The sequence below is a fragment of the Phocoena sinus genome, chromosome 12, assembly GCF_008692025.1.
Source record: "Phocoena sinus isolate mPhoSin1 chromosome 12, mPhoSin1.pri, whole genome shotgun sequence".
Taxonomy (NCBI): Eukaryota; Metazoa; Chordata; class Mammalia; order Artiodactyla; family Phocoenidae; genus Phocoena; species Phocoena sinus.
Window position 1 is genome coordinate 20,499,303 of NC_045774.1, and position 24,215 is coordinate 20,523,517.

Consider the following 24,215-nt stretch of genomic DNA (forward strand, 5'->3'; position numbering starts at 1 on the left):
GCAAACTAGCCACCAAATACCCAGATTCCCTTTCAGGAAGACGTGAACAACTCTGATCTCAGAGCAAAGAGACAACAACATAGGTAAAGTTCATGGGAGAAACAAATAGGGATATCTAGGCACAGAAAGGACCTTAGGAATTACTGATGACAAGGGCAGCTAAATAATGTCTAGGCGGCATTTAACCCTTCTCAAATCCTCTACAGTATCCATTTTCCAAAAAAGAAACAGAGTAACACAAATCAGCATAGACTAAAATAAAGTAAATATAAATATTAGTCCATATTACAAATAGTTATGAACGCCCACTGATGACCTCATTGTAGACAAGCCTCCTACCAGCCGTGTAACTTTAGAAAAGTGGCCTTTCTACATCTATTGGCTCATCTGTTAAACACTAAGATGACAGATGTTCAGTAAATGGCTGATATTATCATTCAGTACATTATCATATCATTACAGTAGTAATGTTTCCAACTGTCATAAAAGTGCCATAAAATTTCAACAGTAGATGAAAGAATGGATAAAACAAATAAGCACTTCATCTTAGGCAGGAATGTAAAAGCAGACTCTGAACCTGAGTACATGTAAGTGTCACTTCATAGAGAAAGTTCTTCCAAGTCCCGAATTCACTAATATGATGACCTGTAGGGATATATCCCATTCGAAACTAATGAACATGATGATACAAGAGCACACCTGTGCTTTAGGTATGCACTGTGAGACCAGCATAACTCAACAGTAAACCCAATGGATTCTTCCCTAGGCTCCACTGCTGCTCAGTGGTAAAGTGGGAGGTGTTCATTTAAGAGGCAGCATTAATTTTTCCACATGAGACACTCTTTTCCTCTCTCTTGTCCGGGTCATTCATTTGTTTATTGAGGAACAAATCTTGAGAAAGACTCCTTGTGAAGCATTCTCTTGAAACAAAGGTAACTGAGACACAGTTCTGTCCTTCTAGAAGTCAATCACTTATACTAGGGAAACCAATGCCTTTATATTCTTTAAAAAAAAAAAGACAGTAACAGCAATGCAATTTCTTTATTCTTTTTCCAAATTTCAGATAAATATTGATGGCGATCAGTAAGAAATAAGTTTTGTGCTGTGTGCCTATTCTCCTAACACTCCGTCACCCCACCCCCAGTGATGGCATGGTTGGCGTGTACTCCCATCTGGTACCTTCAGAAGAGCCACGTACACCTGCAGGAGGGAATATACAGCCCATGGATCTCTTCACTGGACAATGAAGGAAGGTACCAGGGCTCTTACAAATCCAAAACTGTGGTTCAAAACTTACATATAAAACACACACCCACACTCGCCACACACATAGCCAATCACTACAAAATACTACCTATTCCTGACAAATGCAATTTAGGAACGTCCCATAGGCAGATGGAAAGAACCAAACTATACCAAAGAGCCCGTTCCACCTACCACCTAGGAGAGTAACACCTATAAGTATGGAGATTCAGTGCTTTGTGCCTTACAACGGAGGTCAGAAAATGTCTTTCGTAAAGTTCCAGATAGTACTTAGTTTAGGCTTTGCTGGCCAGGTGGTCTCTATCGAAACTTCTCAACCCTGTTGTCAAGATGTGAAAGCAGCCCAGACAATGTATAAACGGATGAGCCGATGGGAATGGTGACTGTGTTCCAAGAAAACATGATTTGTAGACGTGGAAATCTGAATTTCATATAATGTCCACATGTCATGAAATATTCTTCTTTTTTTGACTTTTTGCAACCACCTAAAAATGTGAAAACCATTCTTAGCTCGTGGGCCATACAAAAACAGACAACGGAAACATGAAATGTTCCTAGACATAATAATAGCATGACTTACTATGTATCAGATATGCTCTAAGAGATTTACAGAGATTTAGATGCATTCTTTGTTTCTTTATGATAGAACTTTAAGGTAAGAAAACTGAGACACAGAGGTGACATGACGAGCGAGAGGCAGAACTAGGATGTGATACCACAAGATCTGACTCCAAATCCAGGTTCTCAAAGTGCACACTAAACTGCTACTAAAATTATGAGGTCACAGGGTCATGACATATAGGGAAGGAAACAGTTCATCAGTGGTGCGGCGGCGGAGGTATATTTAATGACTTCCCAAAGAGGGCAGCAAGATATATACCACATTTAAATGAACTCAGAATGAAATTTTTTTCCAAGCTTATGGCTTTAAAGCATCTCTGGTACTTCTGAATCACAGGCTCTAAACATAGGATCCACCCTGGGAAACAGTTGGGAAATGTCAGAAGTCATCGTTTAATAAAAATAAGACCTGATTCAGCCTGACGGTTAAAGTCTTATTTAGATTTTTGATTCTTTGCGAAGACTTATTTGCAGAAACTTCTCTGACAGACAGAATACAGTTTAATAATTCAATTGGACAAATATTTGGTGAATACCTCCTTTGTGCCTGGCCCTGCAAAAACACCAAGTTCAGGTCACCCTCCCCATTTACAAGCAAGGGTTTCCACAATTTTCCAATAAACACAAAATAGTACAAATGAATAATCTTGAACTTGGAAGACAGATAAGCCTTGCGTCGCATTTAACCTTAAAAAAAAATGAAAAAGGCCACATGATAGGAATCCAAACGACAGATGTCACAGGTGACTCGCTTTGGCTGCCTCCTCTTATCCCCTGGTCCCCTGTACTTCTTTGAACTCTCTTAACACCAGTTCTAACACCATTTTGACTCCAACAGGGACCAGCGTTAATACCTACAGCTGAGACACTGAAGCTCCTGAATCGAAAATGTCAGAGGACAGAAGCAAACTGTCATCACAATGCAGGAGGGATAAGCCGGGGTCTGAGGGAAGGCAAGGGCTGCAAATACAGTCATGGATACGTGATGGTTCAGTTGAATGCGGCCAACCTGATGGGCCCATCATCACACCTGGTGAATCAGCCAGCCCTAAAGGCTGAAAGAGCCAGTGCTCGGTTTCAGCCAGCAGCGGCCATTTGAGAATCCCAGCCCACTGTTGGTAGGACTTCTGGTTTCTCAAAGGAGCTGGAAATCTGAATTTATGTGTATAATCTCCTGATATTTGTAATGTCCTAAAACACTGTGCCAGATCAACAAATCTTGTCTCCAGGCATCCTGGATCCTAGGATGACTGGTAATCTCTCTCACAGGGCATAACTACATACAGGGAAATACAAGAGCAGCCAACAGTGAGTCCTCGGAGGAACTGAGAAACTCTGTGGAAAGGACGGACACACACACCACCACCGCCACCCACCACCACCACCACCACCGCCACCACCGCCACCACGACCACCACCCACCACCACCACCACCACCACCACCGCCACCCACCACCACCACCGCCGCCGCCACCACCACCACCGCCGCCGCCACCGCCACCACCGCCACCCACCACCACCACCACCACCACCACCACCGCCGCCACCGCCACCGCCACCGCCACCCACCACCGCCACCGCCACCGCCACCGCCACCCACCACCACCACCGCCACCCACCACCACCACCGCCACCCACCACCACCACCACCACCACCACCACCGCCACCCACCACCACCACCACCACCGCCACCACCACCACCACCACCACCCACAGACTAGGGAATATGATTGACTGCAAAATACCAGCAGAGTCATTATACCTGCGCAGACCAAAAAAACAAAGGAGTCACACCAGATTCTTCTCCTTTCACTCATTCCTCATGTCTAATCCATACCAACCCTGTCATTTCTACCTCCGAAAACACATTCCGAAGGTGACCACTACTCCTTAGTGGCCCCACTCTCACGCACATCTCCAATACCAGGCCAACCAACCTCTTTATTTCTGCATAAGAGTCAGAATAACTCTAATTTTAAGGTGCAGATCACATCGTGTCATGTCTCTGCTTTAACCTAATGGACTCCCATCACGGGGAAATACAATTCAAACTCCAAATAAGAGATCCCATGTGATCTGCTCTCCACCCTCTCTCTAATCTAATAATCTAATACTGAATTATTCTCCCCTTTCTTCAATACTCGCAAATCATAATTATTTCCATCATAGGTCAAGTTTTTCAGCAGCAGTAGTAGTAGTAATGGAAAAAAAAAATCTATGAAAGATTGAATAAGAAAGCAAAATTTAGGAAGTGCAGTTTGCAGTCCTTAAAAGGGTGAAATGTTAATGCTTTGTAGAGATAACAAACAAACCAGAAGTAGAAGTGGGACTTGGATTTTAGGTTCAGAAGACGGCCTCCTTTATGTGGTGTGCCCTGCTGACACTAACCAAGTGAGGGATGACAAGCCCAGTCTGTGCCTTCGTGGCACTCAGAATCTAAACAGAGTAAACAAAATCTGTACCAACAAGCATGGGGAGCACAGCAAAAGGGATTCATGAGCTAGCTTGATTCTGCCAAATTTGCACCAAATAAGAAATATAGTACAGAGTCTATCCTGTGATTTACCTAATCCCATTATAAATAGTGAAGTTATTAACTGTGTATAATATGGAGAAGAGTGAAAAGATAACAGTTTTTAGATGCTTTCACCACTACCATGTCTGATGATGGTATCTTACAAATAATAAATTTGAGCCCTTTCACACTGTTTGATTACTCTGTCATTTATTTATACTCTTCCTATTTTCAAAACAGGATTTGAGGCAGTCTATTCAATTCAGTTAATATCCCCACTGCTTACAGCATGTGTGGGTATGTATGTGTCTGTGTGTGTGTCTAATTCTGTATCATACACATGGATTTATATGGCATACATATATATATATACACATACATAGTGTTTATACCATAATGTTTTTGCATTCTTCTCAAGTCAATCTGACACCCCAATCAATTTTAAAATGATGCTCCAGCATGTGATAACATATTGTAAGTTTTATAGTCTCTCTTTTATTTTTTTTGAGTGATTTTTTTTTGCAAGGAGTTGGTTATTTTAAAAACTCAAAAAGAAGTGAATGATTTAATTTAATATTTCTTTTAATATTTTAAAAACCAGAATCTTTAATTTATGAATCCCAAATCTCAGCACTAATAAAAATGTAGCTCTTGTAATTTTTCATTTTCTTAAAAACCAATAATGTATCAGTGAGCACTAGGTACAATGTCATTTCGGTTATGTTTATGTGTAAATGGATTTCTTTTAAGTATTTTACAACAGAAATGTACTTTTTCTCTTGATGATGGAATTACAAGTGGTTTTAAAAAGTCTCTTTGGGGCTTCCCTGGTGGCGCAGTGGTTGAGAGTCCACCTGCTGATGGAGGGGACACGGGTTTGTGCCCCGGTCCGGGAAGATCCCACATGCCGCGGAGCGGCTGGGCCCGTGAGCCATGGCCGCTGAGCCTGGGCGTCCAGAGCCTGTGCTCCGCAACAGGAGAGGCCACAAAGGTGAGAGGCCCGCGTACCACACACAAAAAAAAAGTCTCTTTGGATTTCTTCTATTATCTAATTTTTGTAATGTGTACTACTGTATAAAATAAATATAGATTGTTTAAAAAGTGGTATCTCTAGTTAAAATTAAGCAAACTGATGAAATTAGGTTCATCACAGTTACAACACATATAGCTTAATGGATGCAATGAAGAATGCATAATCTTCAATGTCTACTTTATGATTCAGCCCCATGGTGAAAGTGAAAGCAGCATTGCTTTCGACTGAAAAGCAAAATGAATGCAATAAAATGCCCAAGGAGGTCGTTAAGCACCTTGACAAACAAAAACCAGCAAAATGTTCCACAGTTGCTTAAAGAATTCGTAAATGCATGGCTCTCAGCCATTCTCTTTATGAATTCATGGTACTCAGCACAAGTTCTTAAGAACCGAACAAGATTCTGCTTAGAAGCTTGTTTGGAAAGAGGGGGGAAAAGAAGAAAAGGGAGAGAGAGACTGGAGAAACAGATGGCTCAGGTAATCCTACTCGTGTCATAGTAACTACACAGCAGTGATTTATGCAGTGCTTACAATGGAATCAAAGCAATGAAGGTGCATTTACCTTAGAAATTACAAAAAACTATAAAACACAAGCTAAATCAAATATCTTTCAGAGAATCAAAAGTCAAACAGCATGTAACAGAATTTTTACGTTGATTTTGGTAAGCAAAGTAACCGAGATAGTGCTGAGAAAACTGGGATGATAAGGAACCACGTGTGGGCTCCCACGCCTGGCGGCCAGGGGCAGGGCCACTTGCACACTCCATGGGCAAATAACCAGGCAAGGTCTGCAGGCTGAATAAACCCCAACTCCATATGCCCATCAGGCAAGGTCTGCAGGCCGACTCAATAAACAATACAGCTCATTCCATATATGTACAACTGGCAAAGCACTGGAAATGTTTGAAGAATGCAGTTCCTCAAAAGATAGGCTTCCATGGGACCAGGGTGAGGCATTAGTTAGGGCATTGATAATGACAATGTAAAGGAAGAGAGAACGTTTCCTTTGTTTAATAAAGGAGAGGCAGCTGCCTTGTCCCTTCCTTCTCCTTAGGGTGTCTCCTTAAAAACGTAATGGGGCTTCCCTGGTGGCGCAGTGGTTAAGAATCCGCCTGCCAGTGCAGGGGACACGGGTTCGAGCCCTGGTCCGGGAGGATCCCACATGCCCGCAGAGCAACCAAGCCCATGCGCCACAACTACTGAACCTGCGCTCTAGAGCCCGCGAGCCATAACTACTGAAGCCTGTGCACCTAGAGCCCGTGCTCCGCGATAAGAGAAGCCACTGCAATGAGAAGCCTGCGCACTGAAACGAAGAGTAGCCCTCTCTCGCCACAGCTAGAGAAAGCCCGCGTGCAGCAACAAAGACCCAACGCAGCCAAAAAGTAAATAAATAAAATAAGAAAAAAAAAAAAAAAGAAAGAAAGCAGTGATCAAATGTGTCAACTGCTGCTGAGATATCAATGAGATGAGGACCTCAAAATAAAAAAAAAAAAAAAAAAAAAAAAACGTAATAGGCCCAAGTTTTTGGTCAGGAAGTAGATAAACCCATCTCCAACTTTCCAAAACAAAATAACAAAGACCTCAAAATTAACTCAAAAGTCTCTCTGGAGGTTGACAGGAGACCAGCACGAGGACAATCCATTTGTCTCTCCAGGAGGTACACACTTGTTCTTTTTTTTTTTACCGTACGCGGGCCTCTCACCGTTGTGGCCTCTCCCGTTGCGGAGCACAGGCTCCGGACGCGCAGGCTCAGCGGCCATGGCTCACGGGCCCAGCCGCTCCGCGGCGTGTGGGATCCTCCCAGACCGGGGCACGAACCCGTATCCCCTATATCGGCAGGTGGACTCTCAACCACTGCGCCACCAGGGAGGCCCCCTCTCGTTGTTCTTTATTCTACTTTACTGTATGTTTGTGTGAAATTCTGTCCAGTCTTTCTGATCTTCTACCAGCTGCCTGCATGCACCTCATCTGATATGAGTATTCAATAACAAAGTGTTTTCTCTGTATTCTACGCTGAATAAAGATCTTTTGTGAGAGGATTTTTTTATTTTCCCAACAGATTATAAAAATAAAAATAACAGTGTCAGATACCTCCACTTCCCACCCAGTCTGGCTCCCCTCATGATTAGCCATGCTTGGAGGGTGCCTACCAGTAGCCCTTGGAGCTAAAAGCTTCCTAAGGCAAAAGTACAGTTGAAAATGGTCCCAGGGTCTCCTAGTCCTCTTTAACAGAAAGAGCTTCTTTCCCCCAAAACCACCACCTCTTCAACAATCCTCTCTTTATAACTCACTGGCCCACGGTGACCTAGACCTACTCATCCACACACCAATCAGAGCCCACCTCTGAAGGTGGAGATGGTGGGGTCACATGGGCTGAATGCAAAAGCACAAGGTAGGTGGCTCTGCTCTCCCCTCTCTAGGTGAAGGATGAAAAGGAATTTCTTCTCAGCAGATCAATACCAAAATTGATCATCAATTACAAAGACACAGCATATACTACCAAATTTCCAAATTTGTTTTAACGACTACAAATACTAATAGGCTCAATCAAAATCATTTATTAAGTCCTCAATATGTACAAACACAGCATGTTAAATAATATTTATGTACAGTTTCTTTAATTTAACCACAGTAACTAGGTGAAAGTCACTCTACAAGTATAATGTTTGGAAGCAAAACAATCAAACTGAATGAAAACAAACAACAGCAAAAAAAAAACCCAAACTTATTTACATAATATAGCTAAAACATGTCTGGAAGCTGTTTAGGAATATGAAATGCATTTTATTGTTTGCTTTAGGGGTATTGGTGAACAGACATAAACTGAAACTTAAGGAACCACTTGAATATTTATGGTCCCCTAAAACAATGAGTTGAGTCGCCATACACATATTCATGAAAATAAATCAATAGTAGACCCAGTGTGTAACTCCAGCTCAAATCTCTACTATAGATGTTATTTATCATCACACAAGGAAGCCTGTACAGTCTCCTTCACGATACTAAAAAGAGGACTAAACATCTACAGACTGCTTTTGTTGCACCCACCTACACATCCTTCCCCACGTCTATTTTTGTGGCCAACCACTTCCCACGTGAACAAAGTTGCAAACAACCGGACACTGAAAGCAATGTCCCACTGTCTCAAATGGAACACACTGGAATTGCTCTTCACACTGAAACGTGTAAAAAATGCTTCACAGATTTCCTCTTAAGTCCTATCAATTTAAAGTTCAAGTGTGGAATAGTAACTAAATGAAAACTTGGCTCATCTTTGTCTTCGAAAAAGAAAAAGCAGAAATCTGCCCAAAGTGAAGTTCAGCATTTTTAAGTTGGCCTGTTCTCTACCTAACCTTTATTTTCAAACTTCCTTTGAGAACCACCTCAGCAAACTGATAAAAGTGCTTCTGCAATGTGTACGTCTCTGCTCTGACAGATGAGCAGCTCTGCAAGTCAGCCAGAGAAAATGCAGGCTCAAAGTCAGAACAAATTTCCCAACACTGGGACTGTGAGGCCTTCACTGTCTCCCTTGGGAAAACAGCTCACTAACAAATGAGGCTCTTAGACTCACAGTGAACAGAACCCTCAACCTTTACCCACCAGACAGTGGAATAAAGTGGGCTTAATGAGCCCATGCTTTTTTCTGCTTCTGGTTTAAAATATATAAATAGCACGGATCAGGGATTACCACAAGTTTGGGAGGGGGTGGTCCCTGATAGAGTTTTAATTTAGCATTCCTAAGTAATTATAATCTCCTATAATGTTTCACAATAATGCCTCAATATTTCTTAGCAACATGAGGCAAGCTATTACGCTCAAGTGTGTTTTATAGCTAAAGGAATAAAAATCAAGTGACCTGAAAAAAATCGGCTAGTAATTTGCCCAAGGTCACAAATAAATGAGCAGCATATCCAGGAATAAGTATTTAATTTCCTAATTCTGATCTCCTTTAGATAATCATTTTCTCCCGAGCTCTTCATAACTTCTCAAAACTGAACAATCATAAGTTATTCTACTTCTCAGGATACCCAGACTCCAAAGTGGTGTGTATTCTGTGACATAGTAACAAGGACTTGCAGCAAAAAAGAATATATATTTATAGTGAATGCTATCTTAGCTATCAAAATATTATTCAGTATTCTCAAGCTGTTTACCAAATCCCTTATCGAGGAATGAATTGAGCTGATTTTAAGTTTTAAATCTCATTTTTCATCACCATGAATTTAGTAGATGGATCTTATTTGAAGAATCCTATCCCATAAATAAGAGAATCATATGTATTAAATCCAAATGATGATTTAACAATCTCTCCAGCACATCTCCAAGACACCAGGTAAATGCAGAAACTTTGCATCGCTGGATTTTTTTTTGTGAATAAATGGAGCAAAAGCCCCGATGCATTTGTTTCCATGAAATAACGCAATTTATGCCATTTTGCACTCAATTCCACACTCTACTCCCATCTAATTCCAATACAACCACTTCCAACCGGTCTATGGATATATAAAGTATTAGGTATTTAAATGTACGTTTCTGTCACTGCCATTCATTTATTTATTAAGCCTACAAACACTCAAACACTCACTGGGTGCTTACTAAATGCCAGAAGCCCTGCACCCATGGAGCATACCACTGTCTAGGAAAGGAGAGACAAATATTTTGAGATGCAATTATTTAAAGGACAATTATGATAAGTGCTTCAAAAGCTAACACTTTAAGAATACAGAGCATCGGGCTTCCCTGGTAGCACAGTGGTTGACAGTCTGCCTGCCGATGCAGGGGACATGGGTTTGTGCCCTGGTCCAGGAGGATCCCACATGCCGCGGAGCGGCTGGGCCCGTGAGCCATGGCCGCTGAGCCTGCGCGTCCGGAGCCTGTGCTCTGCAACGGGAGAGCCCACAACAGTGAGAGGCCCGCATACCACCAAAAAAAAAACCCCACGTGTTTGTATGCAATAAAGGAAAGTTGAAATAAATTTACAACAGATGCAAAAACAAGTCTATCCGAGGGGAAATAATCAATTGCATTCCAGCTACTTTGCATTTTTATGGATAAGAATCATTTGCATTACTATCTTTTTCTACAACTCACTGAGTTGTACAGTAGCTCAAAGATGATGGAAATCAGATAACCCAGATGGCTGAGCTGACAGGACTCCCGCTAATTTTTCTGCTCATTGTAAAGTCTTTCGCAGTTATTCCTAACTCAGATAATAATGACTTGGCAAAGGGGGTGTCAGAAAAGATGGAGAAAAATGGACAGTGTTAATGTTGAATGTATATGGCCCTAGAATCAACAAGATTTGGCATTTGAGACTTTGGCTGGGGGCGGGGGGAGGGGGGCCCGCGGCGGGGCGGGGTGGGGGTGGGGGGGGGAGATGTCCAGGGGAGGAATTTAAAACAAATTCCTAAATGGCAGAAGATGTCATCAGGGGCTGTTTGGATTTCTCAGCACAGGGGCACTGTTGCTCTGTAGAGGGACTCATACTGCACAGAAGAAGCGGACTCAGTCAATAATTATATTTTAAAGTCCATCAAAATATACCAAAGGCCATGGATAAAAAAGAAATGAAATAAAATCTGTTCCCCTCAATAGGATTTTTTTTCTCTTGCTAGCCTCTGGGTTACTTACTGACACCATGCCCAAATACAACCTTATCCCAACTCAGCAAGAGTCTGTGGGGAGTTTATGGAAATCTCCCAGTTTTAGAACTATTATTCCCTTTCCCAATCACCAGCATGGAAACAGCCAGACTTACGGAATTAAAACAGCCAGAGGAAAGGAAAAAAAGTGGCTGAAGTTTAGTGTGACTGCTATGAGCTCTCCTTTTTTTATATAACCAAATCGTCATAATTCCTTTGATAAATGTGTTCTAGACTTTGATTTCTTACAAGAAGTAATCTGAAAGGAAATGTTTCCAGGGTCAGCTCTACTTTGACATTTTTCTCCAAACAAAACAAGCTTTTAATAGTGGCCTTAATAAAAAATTGTTCTTGAAAAAAAATCTAATAGTGGCCTTAATAAAAATTGTTCTTGAAAAACAACAACAAGCTTTTAGCTTCCATGTCAGTTTACATAACTGGACCTGTTACTAAAAATGATAACATTACCTGGTCTTTTCATTGTCTTGGTAATAATTACAAGCTTCCTGGGGCAAAGAATTTACTAAAGACCTCATTTAATATTACAAAATAACATATACATTATACATGTATAAATTTTAATATCAAGTTCACTAAATAAACTATTCTAGTACTACTGGACTTTGTGTTCAGGTCTTTTTAAAGGTATCAATGACCCGTGACAAATACTGAGATACTTCTTGAGAGAATTCGGTTGGGTACAGGACCCAAATGGTCAACAGATACTGAGAACCGTTCAGTGGAAAAGAAATCACAGGGCAATAACTGCAGTGAGGATATTTTTAAAGCTCAGAGTGAAGGAGCACTTGGGCAGCACTGAGTTCAAGGTTCTAACTTTGCATGTATCTATAATGGCTGTGGACCTGGAAATGACGTGGATCTGCTGGGTGATGCCCCAGTTCAAAAGTCTATCACGTACTGTCAAGGTAATGTCTTGTCTGAGCCAAATTCATGGCAATAATGATAAGGTTAAACATTTTCATTATTCTTTCTCAATCGTCTAAAATCTCAATTGTCTAAAAATCTCTATTCTCCTACTTTCCCCCTTTTTGTGTCCTGTCATACTGTCTACCTCTCTCTAGTCTCATAGAACAGGAACAAAAGTAATTCACCTAGTTTCAAATGTTCCCTAAATGTAGGTCTACCAAGACTATGAAGCTTTCAAATCGGTCTTCAAAATCAGTTCTAAGGTAATTCTTCCCCAATGACTCAAATAAGCTCTAAAAACTAGGTCTGCTTAACTTGCTCTACCTAGAAAATGACCATATTATCCTCAGTAATAGTCAGGATGGATAATCTTACACAACTGAGCACTCATGAAACCCTTGGGATAAAATATCTCACGTCCAGACCCTTTTAGTTCCTAAAATTATGTTGCCCAGAATCTGGTCACACGAAGACAGATACTTCAAAAAGTTTTCAATAATGTTGAATCTAAAGCACCCAGATGTTACCTGTGCCTCTTGAACAAAACAAATAAAAATTTACCAAAAAACACCTATGTCTGCTTTGGAATAATCCTACACATAAAACCACCAATTAAGAGAGTAATTCTTCTTCTTGACCCTCTGTCAAAGTCAGGCAGTTTTCACATTCCTTACATTCTCAGAAGCAAGATAAAATAGCCCTCAACAAAAACTTGCAAAACCTAAAAATACATTGCAATCAGATAACCAGTTGTAAATAGTGGGATGTGGAACAATTTTTAAACTGCACTGTTACTCAAAGCAATCCTAAAACATTCTCATTTTGCCTCAAAGAAATACCAATGTTTATTTTCCTGGCCTTTGCAACCTTCTCAAATAGAAAAATATGAAATGTTTGAATTTAAAGCCCCATAACGGGTCTCTCTTTATTTTATCTTGCTATAGTGTAGTTCTATAATCCATTAACCTGAAAATTCTCCTCCCGTCTCAGATTTAGAGGACAAAATTCCAACTCCAATAACCAGTGGATAATGATATTAGACCAAGTTTAAAAACAGCACTATCAATTTCTCTCTTCAGGATTCTCGGTCCCTAAAAAATATTGATCAAAACGTTGATTATGTTCCAGGTGGGTTAGAAATGCTGAGATAGAACAGATTTGGGGGAAATAAGTGAGGAAGTTCACGAAAAAAGAAACACAGGGCAGATAAGCATTATGAGCCATAACCGTGAGTATGACAATCCCTAAACATTTCTACATGAGCTAGAAAGGCCACCTGAATGATACCAACTTGCTTTTAACCAGGCAAAAATGAAATCATCATCTTTTTAGCTAAGTTAACACAAAATTTCCCCCATGAGATATTATTTCCTAAATGTACCAAGAATTCACAGAGTCCAAAGCAGCACACTGTCACCTTGGTATCTAGAGAATGGTAGGTAAAAATAAAGAGCTGTTTACACCATGAATGTTTGTACCATGAACTGTTTACACCAGAATTTCCATTTAAACATATCATAGAGAGAATAAAGGAGAAATAAATGTGTCTGCACACTCAGAAGATTTCTGTTAGGTCAACATTTCATGCGGAAAACTCACTGCACCTCCAACCAAGCTCCATCAACCAGAATGAGACATCTGAATCATCAAAGCTTTTGAAATACTCTGTTACCTTTGAAAATCGAGCATTTATCCATTTGGTAAAAGTTTTCTTCTGCACGTCATTGTGTTCATCTGTGGGAGGGAAAAGGAGAGAGAGGGAAACGTATGAGAGTTTGTACCTTTACTCAGGGTGCTAAATAAGATTATCTCCATCCTGGAGAGTTTTAAATTGTCTATTAGTAGAGTTCATGAGGCACAATGATCCACAGCTAATGAAGAAGGGATGGCTGACGAGTTCAGCATGTATGGAGCCTGCTAACGAATGCCTGTAGCAGAGGGAGACCCGGGCACCTTCCCAGGAAGCTGGCCTTCTCACTCCACACCTCGGCATATCACCACCGGCCATTAAACCCACATTCGTGAGGAAAGAATCAGGACTTTAGTTTCAAAGTATTATACGCAATACTTTCTGTTGCATTTTGTTTAAGTGCAGTTTCAGCATGATAAAAATGTAGAACATTCAACACAAAAACCAAAGCTATCCTTTAGAAACTAAGAAACTCATGATTACCCTCCTTTTCATACAAGTCCTACACCCTCCAAAACAAACATTACTATAAGGTTTATAGCCAATTCCATAACCCATTTTCCTGTAATAAGACTGACAGGACAAAGTTTTAACGATCTATAAAAGCAATCTACACGTTTTACAAGCAGAGAAATCAGAGTAGTTTTTTTAAAAAAATGACCAACTTTGGTCTGGATTACAAATTCATTTTCCAGGCCACACAAATAAAAACTGACCTTACAAAACTAAAGCATCCTGAACTTCTTGGAGATGGGCAGAGTGACTTAGTCAGGTATAAGGAAGCCATGTAAAGTGGGAATAAGTAACACTTACAAGGGCATTGCGGGGATTTGCGGATGTAAGTGGAAAACACTTGGGAAGGAGCTGGCATTGAGCTCTTTGTTGTTGTTCTAGTCATAATTATTATTATAGTATATATGTGAACAAGGCAGATAAATATCCATATTACCCTTTCTGTTACTTCTAATCACATCCTCTTCAACTGCTCCCCAATTCTCTGTTAAAATTAGCAGAGTCATTGTTGGCTTAAATCCTACAAAGCAGCATGTTAACAGTCCCTGAGTAGTTCTGAAAGCTACGTAAGGCATATTTGGAATGGCGCAGAAAGCTGTGGTTCTGTCTGTATATATACACGCTGCTTGTTCCACTACCGTGCATACTGCCAAGCTGCTTCCCACGTGATAACAGCAAAATAATAAGAGAGAAGGCTCAAGTGTGTTCTGCCCTCAACGCATCAGTTTCAAAGGGCTGCCTTCAACCCAGACCTCCTCACTCATCCCTAATAGCATAATTAGACGTTGACCCACTACTTCACTAAGTTAGTGGTATCTTTGGGCCTTACTCTGTTCTGGAAGGAGAGTTTGTAATTAAAAGGTCACTCCTGGAATAAATATAGCAGCAGCGTCAGAAAAGAGTGCACTTCTACAGATCCATAAAGGTAACTGGAGACTGACTCTGAGACACAAAGGGGGCAAGTGGATGAAAAACAAAACGGCTCTCTAAGAAAATTCATGTTGCTAATTGTGCTAAGAGGTGGCCTTCCTTCCAGAAAGGACAAGACAGTCAGCATCAGCCTCGATTTCAGGCTTTCTACCATCTGATCAATGCCACATATAAGCCATTTATTAACCAAGAGGATTTGTTGACACACTCTGAATGTCTCAGCCTTGACCATCACACCCGAGAGAGACAGAGCTGAGATTATATGTAGTATATAAAGCAGGAAGACACATCAACCTGCAGAGTGCTATAGTAGCCCCACCAATATGAATATAATATTAAATATCAGTCTTCAGAGTACTTGGAAAATCCAATAATTTTGCTATGAACAAAAATATATATAAAGGTCATAAATATTAAATTCTCTTAACTCTGTAAAATTCATACAATTTAATAAGTTTTACCATAAAATGGGGGAAATTTTGAAAAATAAATTTTATTTTACATTTTATATTCATTTTTCTATATTTCTGCATTTTATTTTTTCTTAACCTCTTTTCCAAGCATTTAACCTTCTTATTTTCAAAAACATATTAAAATATCTAATACTGGGTTCCTCTCTAGAGATAGTGTGAACCAAGAAATGAGTACCTGTCACCTTAGCAAATGATAACTAAGAACCTTCAATTGTATCACATATAGAATGAGGTCAAATTTTAAAAATAGGTTCCCATCATACAGAGATGTTTATAAAAATTAAAAGGTAATGTTTCTATGATAGTCTTTATCTTAGGGTCAAAGTCTGAATATGAGTCTAAGTAAATGATATGAAATAAAGTGTTGGCTTGTAAAAGATAAATTGTCTTGCATTCAAACTTTTCAAAAGTACTCCAAAATATATAAACACTCTGCTTTATTCATTTTCCTGGTACAGTTAAAGGGGGAAAAAATGGATTTATATCTCAATAAGCCTTTAGTTCACATTTCCCTTTTTTCAGACAGACAGACAGACAGACAGACACACACACACACACACACACACACACACACACACACCTCCTATCTTCTACCAGACAGGAATTCAGTAAAAGACAGGAATTAGCCTGCAGCTTTTAAATTATGAGATTTTTAAAATGTAACAAATCTGAACACTTACTGGTATAGAACTGCCCTCCACACCACAAAAAATTATGCTAACAACCTTGGTCCAGGTCTCTGTTTCAGGGAGGGAAAAATTTGCTAGCAAAGTGATAGCAGGACTTAAAATCCTAAATCCCACTATTCTGATTGATCATTTTGCCCTCCTAGAAATTTATACCAAATTTCAAGTCTCAAATTTGTTCAACTCTCCATTATCAAATCAATTAGTTATTTTGATGTTTCCAAAATAAAAATGTGTAAGCAGACAACACAAATTTATATATAACTGGATTATTTATATATGCATTAAGTAAGTATAATTTACATGCTAAATATATTCTTTCAGGATTCCAAACAACTGTTTTCTTTAGGTTTGGATTTTTTAAAAAAACATTTCGTTTCTAAAAGCCTTCCTTGGCTTAGTAAATCTTACCCATAAATGACCTTTCTCTATTAGGGGGACAAACACGGGACTGAACTAGGAGAAGAAAAATGTGTTAAATCCCTTAAGGCTGATTTTCCAAATTCTTCCTCTAAATATTTTGCTCTTCTTAAAACGCTTCTGACAAGCTCACACAGATCCAAGGGCCGCTGCCCAGCTTGGAATTTTATTTCTGTGATGGGTAAGAGAAGTGAAGCAAGAAACATCAACAATACCGCCTGATAAAATCTTCAAGGAAACTAGTTTAAATTGTTTTTTCACTTCACCAGCTCAAACGCACATCAAAAATTCTTTTAGCAGAACCTAGCAACAAATGTCAATTTAAATCTTAATCTGGAAATGTGGCAGGGAAATTAGGAGTCGTTTCCCCTATGAAAACACACAAGTCTCAGGAACATGTATACCACCAGTAAAACTCTACTACAGGGCTTCCCTGGTGGCACAGTGGTTGAGAGTCTGCCTGCCAATGCAAGGGACACGGGTTCGTGCCCTGGTCTGGGAAGATCCCACATGCCGAGGAACGGCTGGGCCCGTGAGCCATGGCCGCTGAGCCTGCGCATCCGGAGCCTGTGCTCCGCAACGGGAGAGGCCACAGCAGTGAGAGGCCCGTGTACCGCAAATGTAACTCCCAGCACATTGTTAAGCAGCTGCAAATCTAGATCATTCGATTAATAGAAAATGTCTCCTCTATTCCCTAAATGGCAAAACTCGTCCTCACTGTCAAACTAATCAGCTAAATTAGACATAATTTCTGACATGGGAAGTCTGACTTTAGTTTTCTATTTAAAAACCGAGTTCAGATTTTAAATATTCCATAATAAAGAAACTACAATTTAAAAAATTAAAATAAAATAAAAACCATGTTCAGGGAATTCCCTGGCGGTCCAGTGGTTAGGAGATTAGGGCTCGGCGCTTTCACTGCCAAGGCCCAGGTTCAGTCCCTAGTCAGGGAACTACAATCCTGCAAGCAGCAAGGTACAGCCAAATAAATTAATTAATTAAAATTTTAAAAATTAAAACCACATTCATATGTACTCCAGGGCAAAAGCTCACTTTAGAATTCTCATTCTAAGGTAGGTGGGTGGATAGATGGTTGGATGGATGGTCAGACGGAAGGGGGACACAAAGCCTTGCCTCAGATGTAGTAAGGCACTGACTTTTTTTTTTTTTTTTTTTGCGGTACGCGGGCCTCTAGCTGCTGTGGCCTCTCCCGTTGCGGAGCACAGGCTCCAGACGCGCAGGCTCAGCGGCCATGGCTCACGGGCCCAGCCGCTCCGCGGCATGTGGGATCCTCCCAGACCGGGGCACGAACCCATGTCCCCTGCACCGGCAGGCGGACCCTCAACCACTGCGCCACCAGGGAAGCCCCGGCACTGACTATTTTAATAATTCTTAAGGAAGTGTTCTTTGCTTTACACTTTGAACCTGCCCCCTTGTTTGGTGCCTCAAAGTAATGCAGCACAGTAAGATTTGGGGCGGGTGAGAGGTGTGTCTTTCTCTTGTAAACTGCAGGAGGGGAATCCTGAAAGGAAAGATGAGAAAGCAGAAGGCCGGTACCTAAGATGCCTCCTCAAGTTGCTTAAACAACCTGGAAAAGCTGGCCACAAGGGGACACACATATTCCAGGGTGCAAACCACTCTAGGGGCTCATAGTTGTCCCAACCCAAGAAAACACTCCAGAGATGGTGAGCTGTAATTTAATTAGAAAGGCTAAACTCCAGAGGTGGCCACTAAAAAGGCATCAATTATCTGTGCCACCATTAACACCAGAGCCTTTGCTAATTAATTTAATGAATGTGAGAAATGTGCTTTTACTGAGGCTTGAGAACTGGCATAATTAGAAGATTAGAAACAATCTCCCACTGGTGAATTTAGTGTTATTCAATGCATATGAATTGACCAAAATATTTTATAGACATGTCCCAGCATCGATTAAACAATAAAATCTAGCAAGTCTAGGAGGCTAGATCCCGTAAGGCCCTGTGTTCAGCCATTAGCTGGGAGGATTCTAGTTACCCGATGCTGTCTATAAGTCTAACTAAATCTTTTCTCTAAAACAACATTGTCCAATAGAAATATACATAATTTAAAATTTTCTCGTAGCCACTTTAAAATAAGACGTAAAAGTAATTTTAGTAATATTTAACCCAATACATCAAAATATTGCCATTTCAACATATACTCAACTTACTTTAAACTACTGATGTCTTACATTCTTTTTTTCTTACTGTCTTTGAAATTCAGTGTGTATTTCACATTTATAGCACATCTTAGCTTGGACTAGTCACAGCAGCCTTCATACTGCATTGTACAGCTCTAGAATATTGCTGCATTTCCTGCAACTAAAACCTTCATGTCCTTCAAAAGGACAGAGAGCCTTGGCTTTCCAAGCTCATGAAACAGGCTGCACGAAATTTTTTTTCAGCCTGCTTGCTAACAATGATTGTTTAATGAATGCTAATATGCACAGCAGGTTTGGTCTGAAAGTTGCCTTCATTATAACCCTGATAGTAGGACAATGGATACCCTTCACACCCCACTTTTAAGCACAGGGGGCTAATATTACTGAGCAAAACTATAGCAAAAATTAATGGTTGTGCATAACCAAATTGGTTTTGTCCATTTTATAAGACTTTCGCCTGGAGGGGCGGGATAGGGAGGGTGGGAGGGAGGGAGACGCAAGAGGGAAGAGATATGGGAACATATGCATATGTATAACTGATTCACTTTGTTATAAAGCAGAAACTAACACACCACTGTAAAGCAATTATACCCCAATAAAGATGTTAAAAAAATAAAAATAAAAAAAATTTTTAAAAAAGAATAGAAAATATTTCTAAGTCTTTCTTATATTCATCATTTAAAGTTTTATATTTCCTACTCTTTTAATGAAAATCAGTTGTTCACCTATTTTGTAGAAAACACTGTGCAAAGAAACAGATGGTGACATTTACTGAGCATCAGACCAACTATATTGGTCCCAAAAGAGATCCAAGTGCTGCCTTCAGAAAGCTATCAAGGGGAGGTGTGTGAAGAGTTTTGGGAGAAGGGTGTGAGACAAGTACATAAATAACAGATGGACAACTATAGCTAATATATTAGGTACAGATACACTTATAAATTCAGAGGAAAAATGTTTCTTCTCGATGGAAGTGAAGAGGAGGTCAGAGAAGAATTCAAGGAATAAATTGCATTTGAATTAGGCCTTGAATTGATATGTTAAAGGCATATAAAAATTGTTAAAAGGGGCATTTATGGAAGAGAACAGCTGAAGCAAAGTCCTAAAGGCATGAAAAGAACAGGACAGGCAGACAAAAATGTGAGTTGTTTCTCTGGCTGGATGGCTTTAGACCAGAGTTGCAATGCCACTGAGTTTTGGAAATAGACTGCAGCTAGACTGTGGAGGATTTTGAATATCAAGCTGAGGGTTTAAACAAGCAAGCAATGTTGGCCACTGACTTTTACTGAGCAAAGGAGTGACACAATCAGGTGTCCTGTAGTTGAGTTTAACATGAAAACTAGATTTAGTAGGAAAGGAGACTGGGAGAAAGGAAGCTAGTTTGAGGTATATTATAATCTCCCATACTAGATATCTGAAAGCCTGAAGTAGTGGAGTAGCAATGAGATTAGAAAAAAAGGGATGGATGCAAGAAGTACAGAGTTTTAGAGGTAAGGTTGCCGGGACTTGACTACCAAATCAGCGCAAGGGTAATGAAGGAGAAAGAGAGTCCAAAAAATTCCCAGGCTTTTAGGTTAACTTGAAGGATAACAGTGCTTCTCTACTTAAAAAGAAAAAAAAAAAACAAAAAAAACATAAGAACAGCACAGGAAGAGAGATGGATTAGAAAGGAAGTTCTCCTTTGCACCTAATGAATTAGAGATTAGCAGGATATTTGGGTGAAGATACCAAGCAGAACCAGAGCAAATGAGAGGAGGTCTTCACGTGGAGGAGACCACCCCAGAAGCTCAAGTTTTCAGAAGAAAGACATAGTCCACAGAGTTAAAGCAAGATACCGGAGGATCTGGGGGAAAATGAGGCCTGAAAAAAGAAAAGTGAACTTAACCCCTAAGACCCAGATGGCATGCGATGTTGTGAGGGAACAGGGAAGCTGGCTTTGGGCTGGCAGACGTGTAAATTATTACAAGTTTCCTGGGACAATATAACTACACTGATATTAACATACTTCTAAATTTTATAACCATTGACCCAGAAATTCTGGAAATTTATCTTAAGGAAATCATTAGATACACAAATATTTAGATATCTTTAAAAGGATGTTCTTCAAAGCACACTTGATAATTGAAAAAAATTGTTAATCTAAATGTCCATCCTTGGGGATTATTTAGAAGCATATTTTCATACATAAATACAACCGTCAAAAATGATACTAGAGAAGAAAATAAAGATATGGAAGGATTTTTCATAATATATTAAGGAATAAAAATGCAGGTCATCAAAGCACACGGTGCTTCATTTATACGATGTATACATATGTGACCAGAAAGGTAAGAGCCAAAATATTAGCACTGTTTATTTCTCAGAAGGTCCTGAGAGATTCTTATATTCTATTTTTATTAGCTATATTTGCTAATTTCTGAAATGAGTGTATAACACTCTGTACCATTCTTTTCTTTAAAGCACCCATCCTGCAAAAGTAGTTTTCTCCACTTTAATGTGGACAAGTAGGAAGGTTAGAGAATTTGGCAGCTATAAAAATAAACTGAGCTGAGAGGAGGTCTGTCTGCCTGTCTTGTCTGCCTCGGAGCGGGATGGTGAGAATAGGAGACTTCCATGTATCTGTAATTACATGCAGACAGGAAGGATCTAGGAGGGAGGGAGAGATGTTAGATGCCAACACTGAGTACCCAAGAAGGGCTCCCTTATGGAGCCAAACCCCAGAGGATGAGTGAGAGAAATGATCCATACTCCTAAATTAGATGCAGTTAAGGGCACGTATTTCTAAAAATGAAACTCTCCAGGTTAAGCTGCTTTTACTTATATCTGTCTTTCCAGTGAATTTTCCACTTCAGCCTGAAGAGATAATTGGCTATATGTAAAATAACTGTGCCAAGTCGGCCGATCTCTCCCCATCTTCTAGTCCATTCACTATGGAAACACTGGTGAAGAGGGAGTTGCATCACTTAAAATACACCTTTTGCAATAAAGTATTCCTAGGCAAAATGATCAGCGCACTGATCAGTTATTAAGACGAGAAGACAGAAGAGAAGATTAATGCAAAACATAAAGTTATTGACAGATTACACAAGCTACCTAGACTTTCTCAAAACCTCGTATTTTACTGACTTTCAGAAAAAGAACACATATCTGGGAGAAAAATGAGGAGTATTTGTCCTTTGTTCATATACTTTAATACCATGCCGTATAAATGCAATTTTTAAATTAAAAAAATAGAGTATTTCAGAAGTAGTTTTTTAAACTTTTTTCTCTATTTTAGAATGTTTTAACATTGAGCCACAACAAGTTAAAACCAAGACATAAGATAATTTTTAAAAAATGAAGTCACTTTAATAAATTTTCAAAATTGCAAGTCCATTAAAATGCAATCCTTTGCCCAAGATATTTATAATAAGCAGGAAGAACATGACAGAAAGGAACACTGTTTCCCCTTAAAAACTCAGGGGTAGGACTTCCCTGGTGGCGCAGTGGTTAGGAATCCGCCTGCCAATGCAGGGGACACGGGTTCAATCCCTGGTCCGGGAAGATCCCACATGCCGCGGAGCAACTGAGCCCGTGCACCACAACTACTGAGCCTGTGCTCTAGAGTCCGTGAGCCACAACTACTGAGCCTGCATGCCACAACTACTGAAGCCCGGGCACCTAGAGCCCATGCTCTGCAACAAGAGAAGCCACCACAGTAAGAAGCTCACACACTGCAACAAAGACTAGCCCCCACTTGCCGCAACTAGAGAAAGTCCATGCGCAGCAATGAAGATCTAATGCAGCCAAAAATAAATAAATAAAAGTAAATTTATAAAACAAAAAACTCAGGGGTAAAGATTTTTCCCACGAAACTCACAGTTAAGAAATCAGCCCATGAGGACTTCCCTGGTGGCATAGTGGTTAAGAATTTGCCTGCCAATTCAGGGGACACGGGTTCAAGCTCTAGTCCGGGAAGATTCCACATGCCGCGGAGCAACTAAGCCCGTACACCACAACTATTGGGCCTGCGCTCTAGAGCCCGCGAGCCACAACTACTGAGCCCGCGTGCCACAACTACTGAAGCCCGCGTACCTAGAGCCTGTGCTCAGCAACAAGAGAGGCCACTGCGACGAGAAGCCCGGGCACTGCAACGAGAGTAGCTGCCACCTCCTGCAACCAGAGAAAGCCTGCGCGTAGCAACAAAGACTCAACACAGCCAAAAATAAATTAATTAATTAAAAAAAGAAAAGAAGAAATCAGCCCATGAAGCACAGCACTGTTTGCTTCAAAGTGTACAAACTGAAAGTTAATGAGTAAAATAATTTAAATATAGCCTTATATTGAAAAATGCATACTCCCTCATTTTCAACTTACATAACTATATAAAAAGTTCACAGGAGTTATTAATAATTTTTATTGAAAAGCTTATTCAGGTAGGGTTGGATAAGGGAGATAAAAGATGAAATCCACAGTATGAACAAAAATGCAAGAAACCACTCCCCCAAGCACACTAATGTTATCCTCTATGATCATTTATCCTCTAGGTCACTTTTTTTTTTTTTTAATTTTTGGCCACACTGTGCAGGATGTGGGATCTTAGTTCCCCGACCAGGGATCAAACTCGCGCCCCCTGCATTGGAAGCACGGAGACTTAACCACTGGACCGCCTGGAAAGTCCCTATGTCACTGTTGAAAATTAGGATCCTGCCTCAAATCAGCACTATCTTTATTTAATAGTCTCTACTGTGGGTCTGATATTTACTTGTCTTTGTTTTGAAAATTTGTAAATTCAATCTATACCATCTCTGGGAATAGCGAAACTTGGTAATTCTTTTCTATATATAATAGATCTTCCTTTCCTTCGTCTTAAATGTACCTCATTAAAGCATCAAAAAGTCTAGATTAATTAAACTTAGCTGAAGATTAATTAATTTAGTTGAAGATTAGAAGAACAATTCTTGTTTGCTCTTCTGAAACAAATGATTTTATAGCCAGTGATTATATCTTCTCTCCACTTTCATGATTTTAGACTGAAGAGTCTTAATCATTTTAGTCAGTTTTATAAAAACACCATAAGCATTTGCTCCAAGACTCAGGTTTCCTTACTAGACTTCTCTCACTGTAAAATCATTTCTTAAGTAGGAGACTAGAATCTTAGAGAGTAATCCATGTGCACAGTCAACACAGCTTTGCATAGAAAGGATATGTTCTCTGTTTTGTTTCATATTTCCTTTCTAATGACACCCTAAAAACTAGAGTTCTTTTACATTGCAGCAACCCAATGGCCAGTGTCTTCTGAGAAACTACAGTTGCCCCTTCTCTTCCATCATCCTAGACATAA

At 40.0% G+C, this 24,215-nt stretch overlaps 1 protein-coding gene across 3 annotated transcripts in view; it reads right to left on the reverse strand.

The window, feature by feature from the left end:
- Positions 1 to 24,215, reverse strand: part of UTRN (utrophin) — a 561,071-nt gene that overhangs the window by 392,728 nt on the left and 144,128 nt on the right. For all 3 annotated transcript variants that reach the window (XM_032650818.1, XM_032650820.1, XM_032650819.1), the window contains one exon: positions 13,674 to 13,735. In XM_032650818.1, coding sequence (XP_032506709.1) covers positions 13,674 to 13,735 — 62 coding nt within the window. The remainder of the gene's footprint in view (positions 1 to 13,673; positions 13,736 to 24,215) is intronic.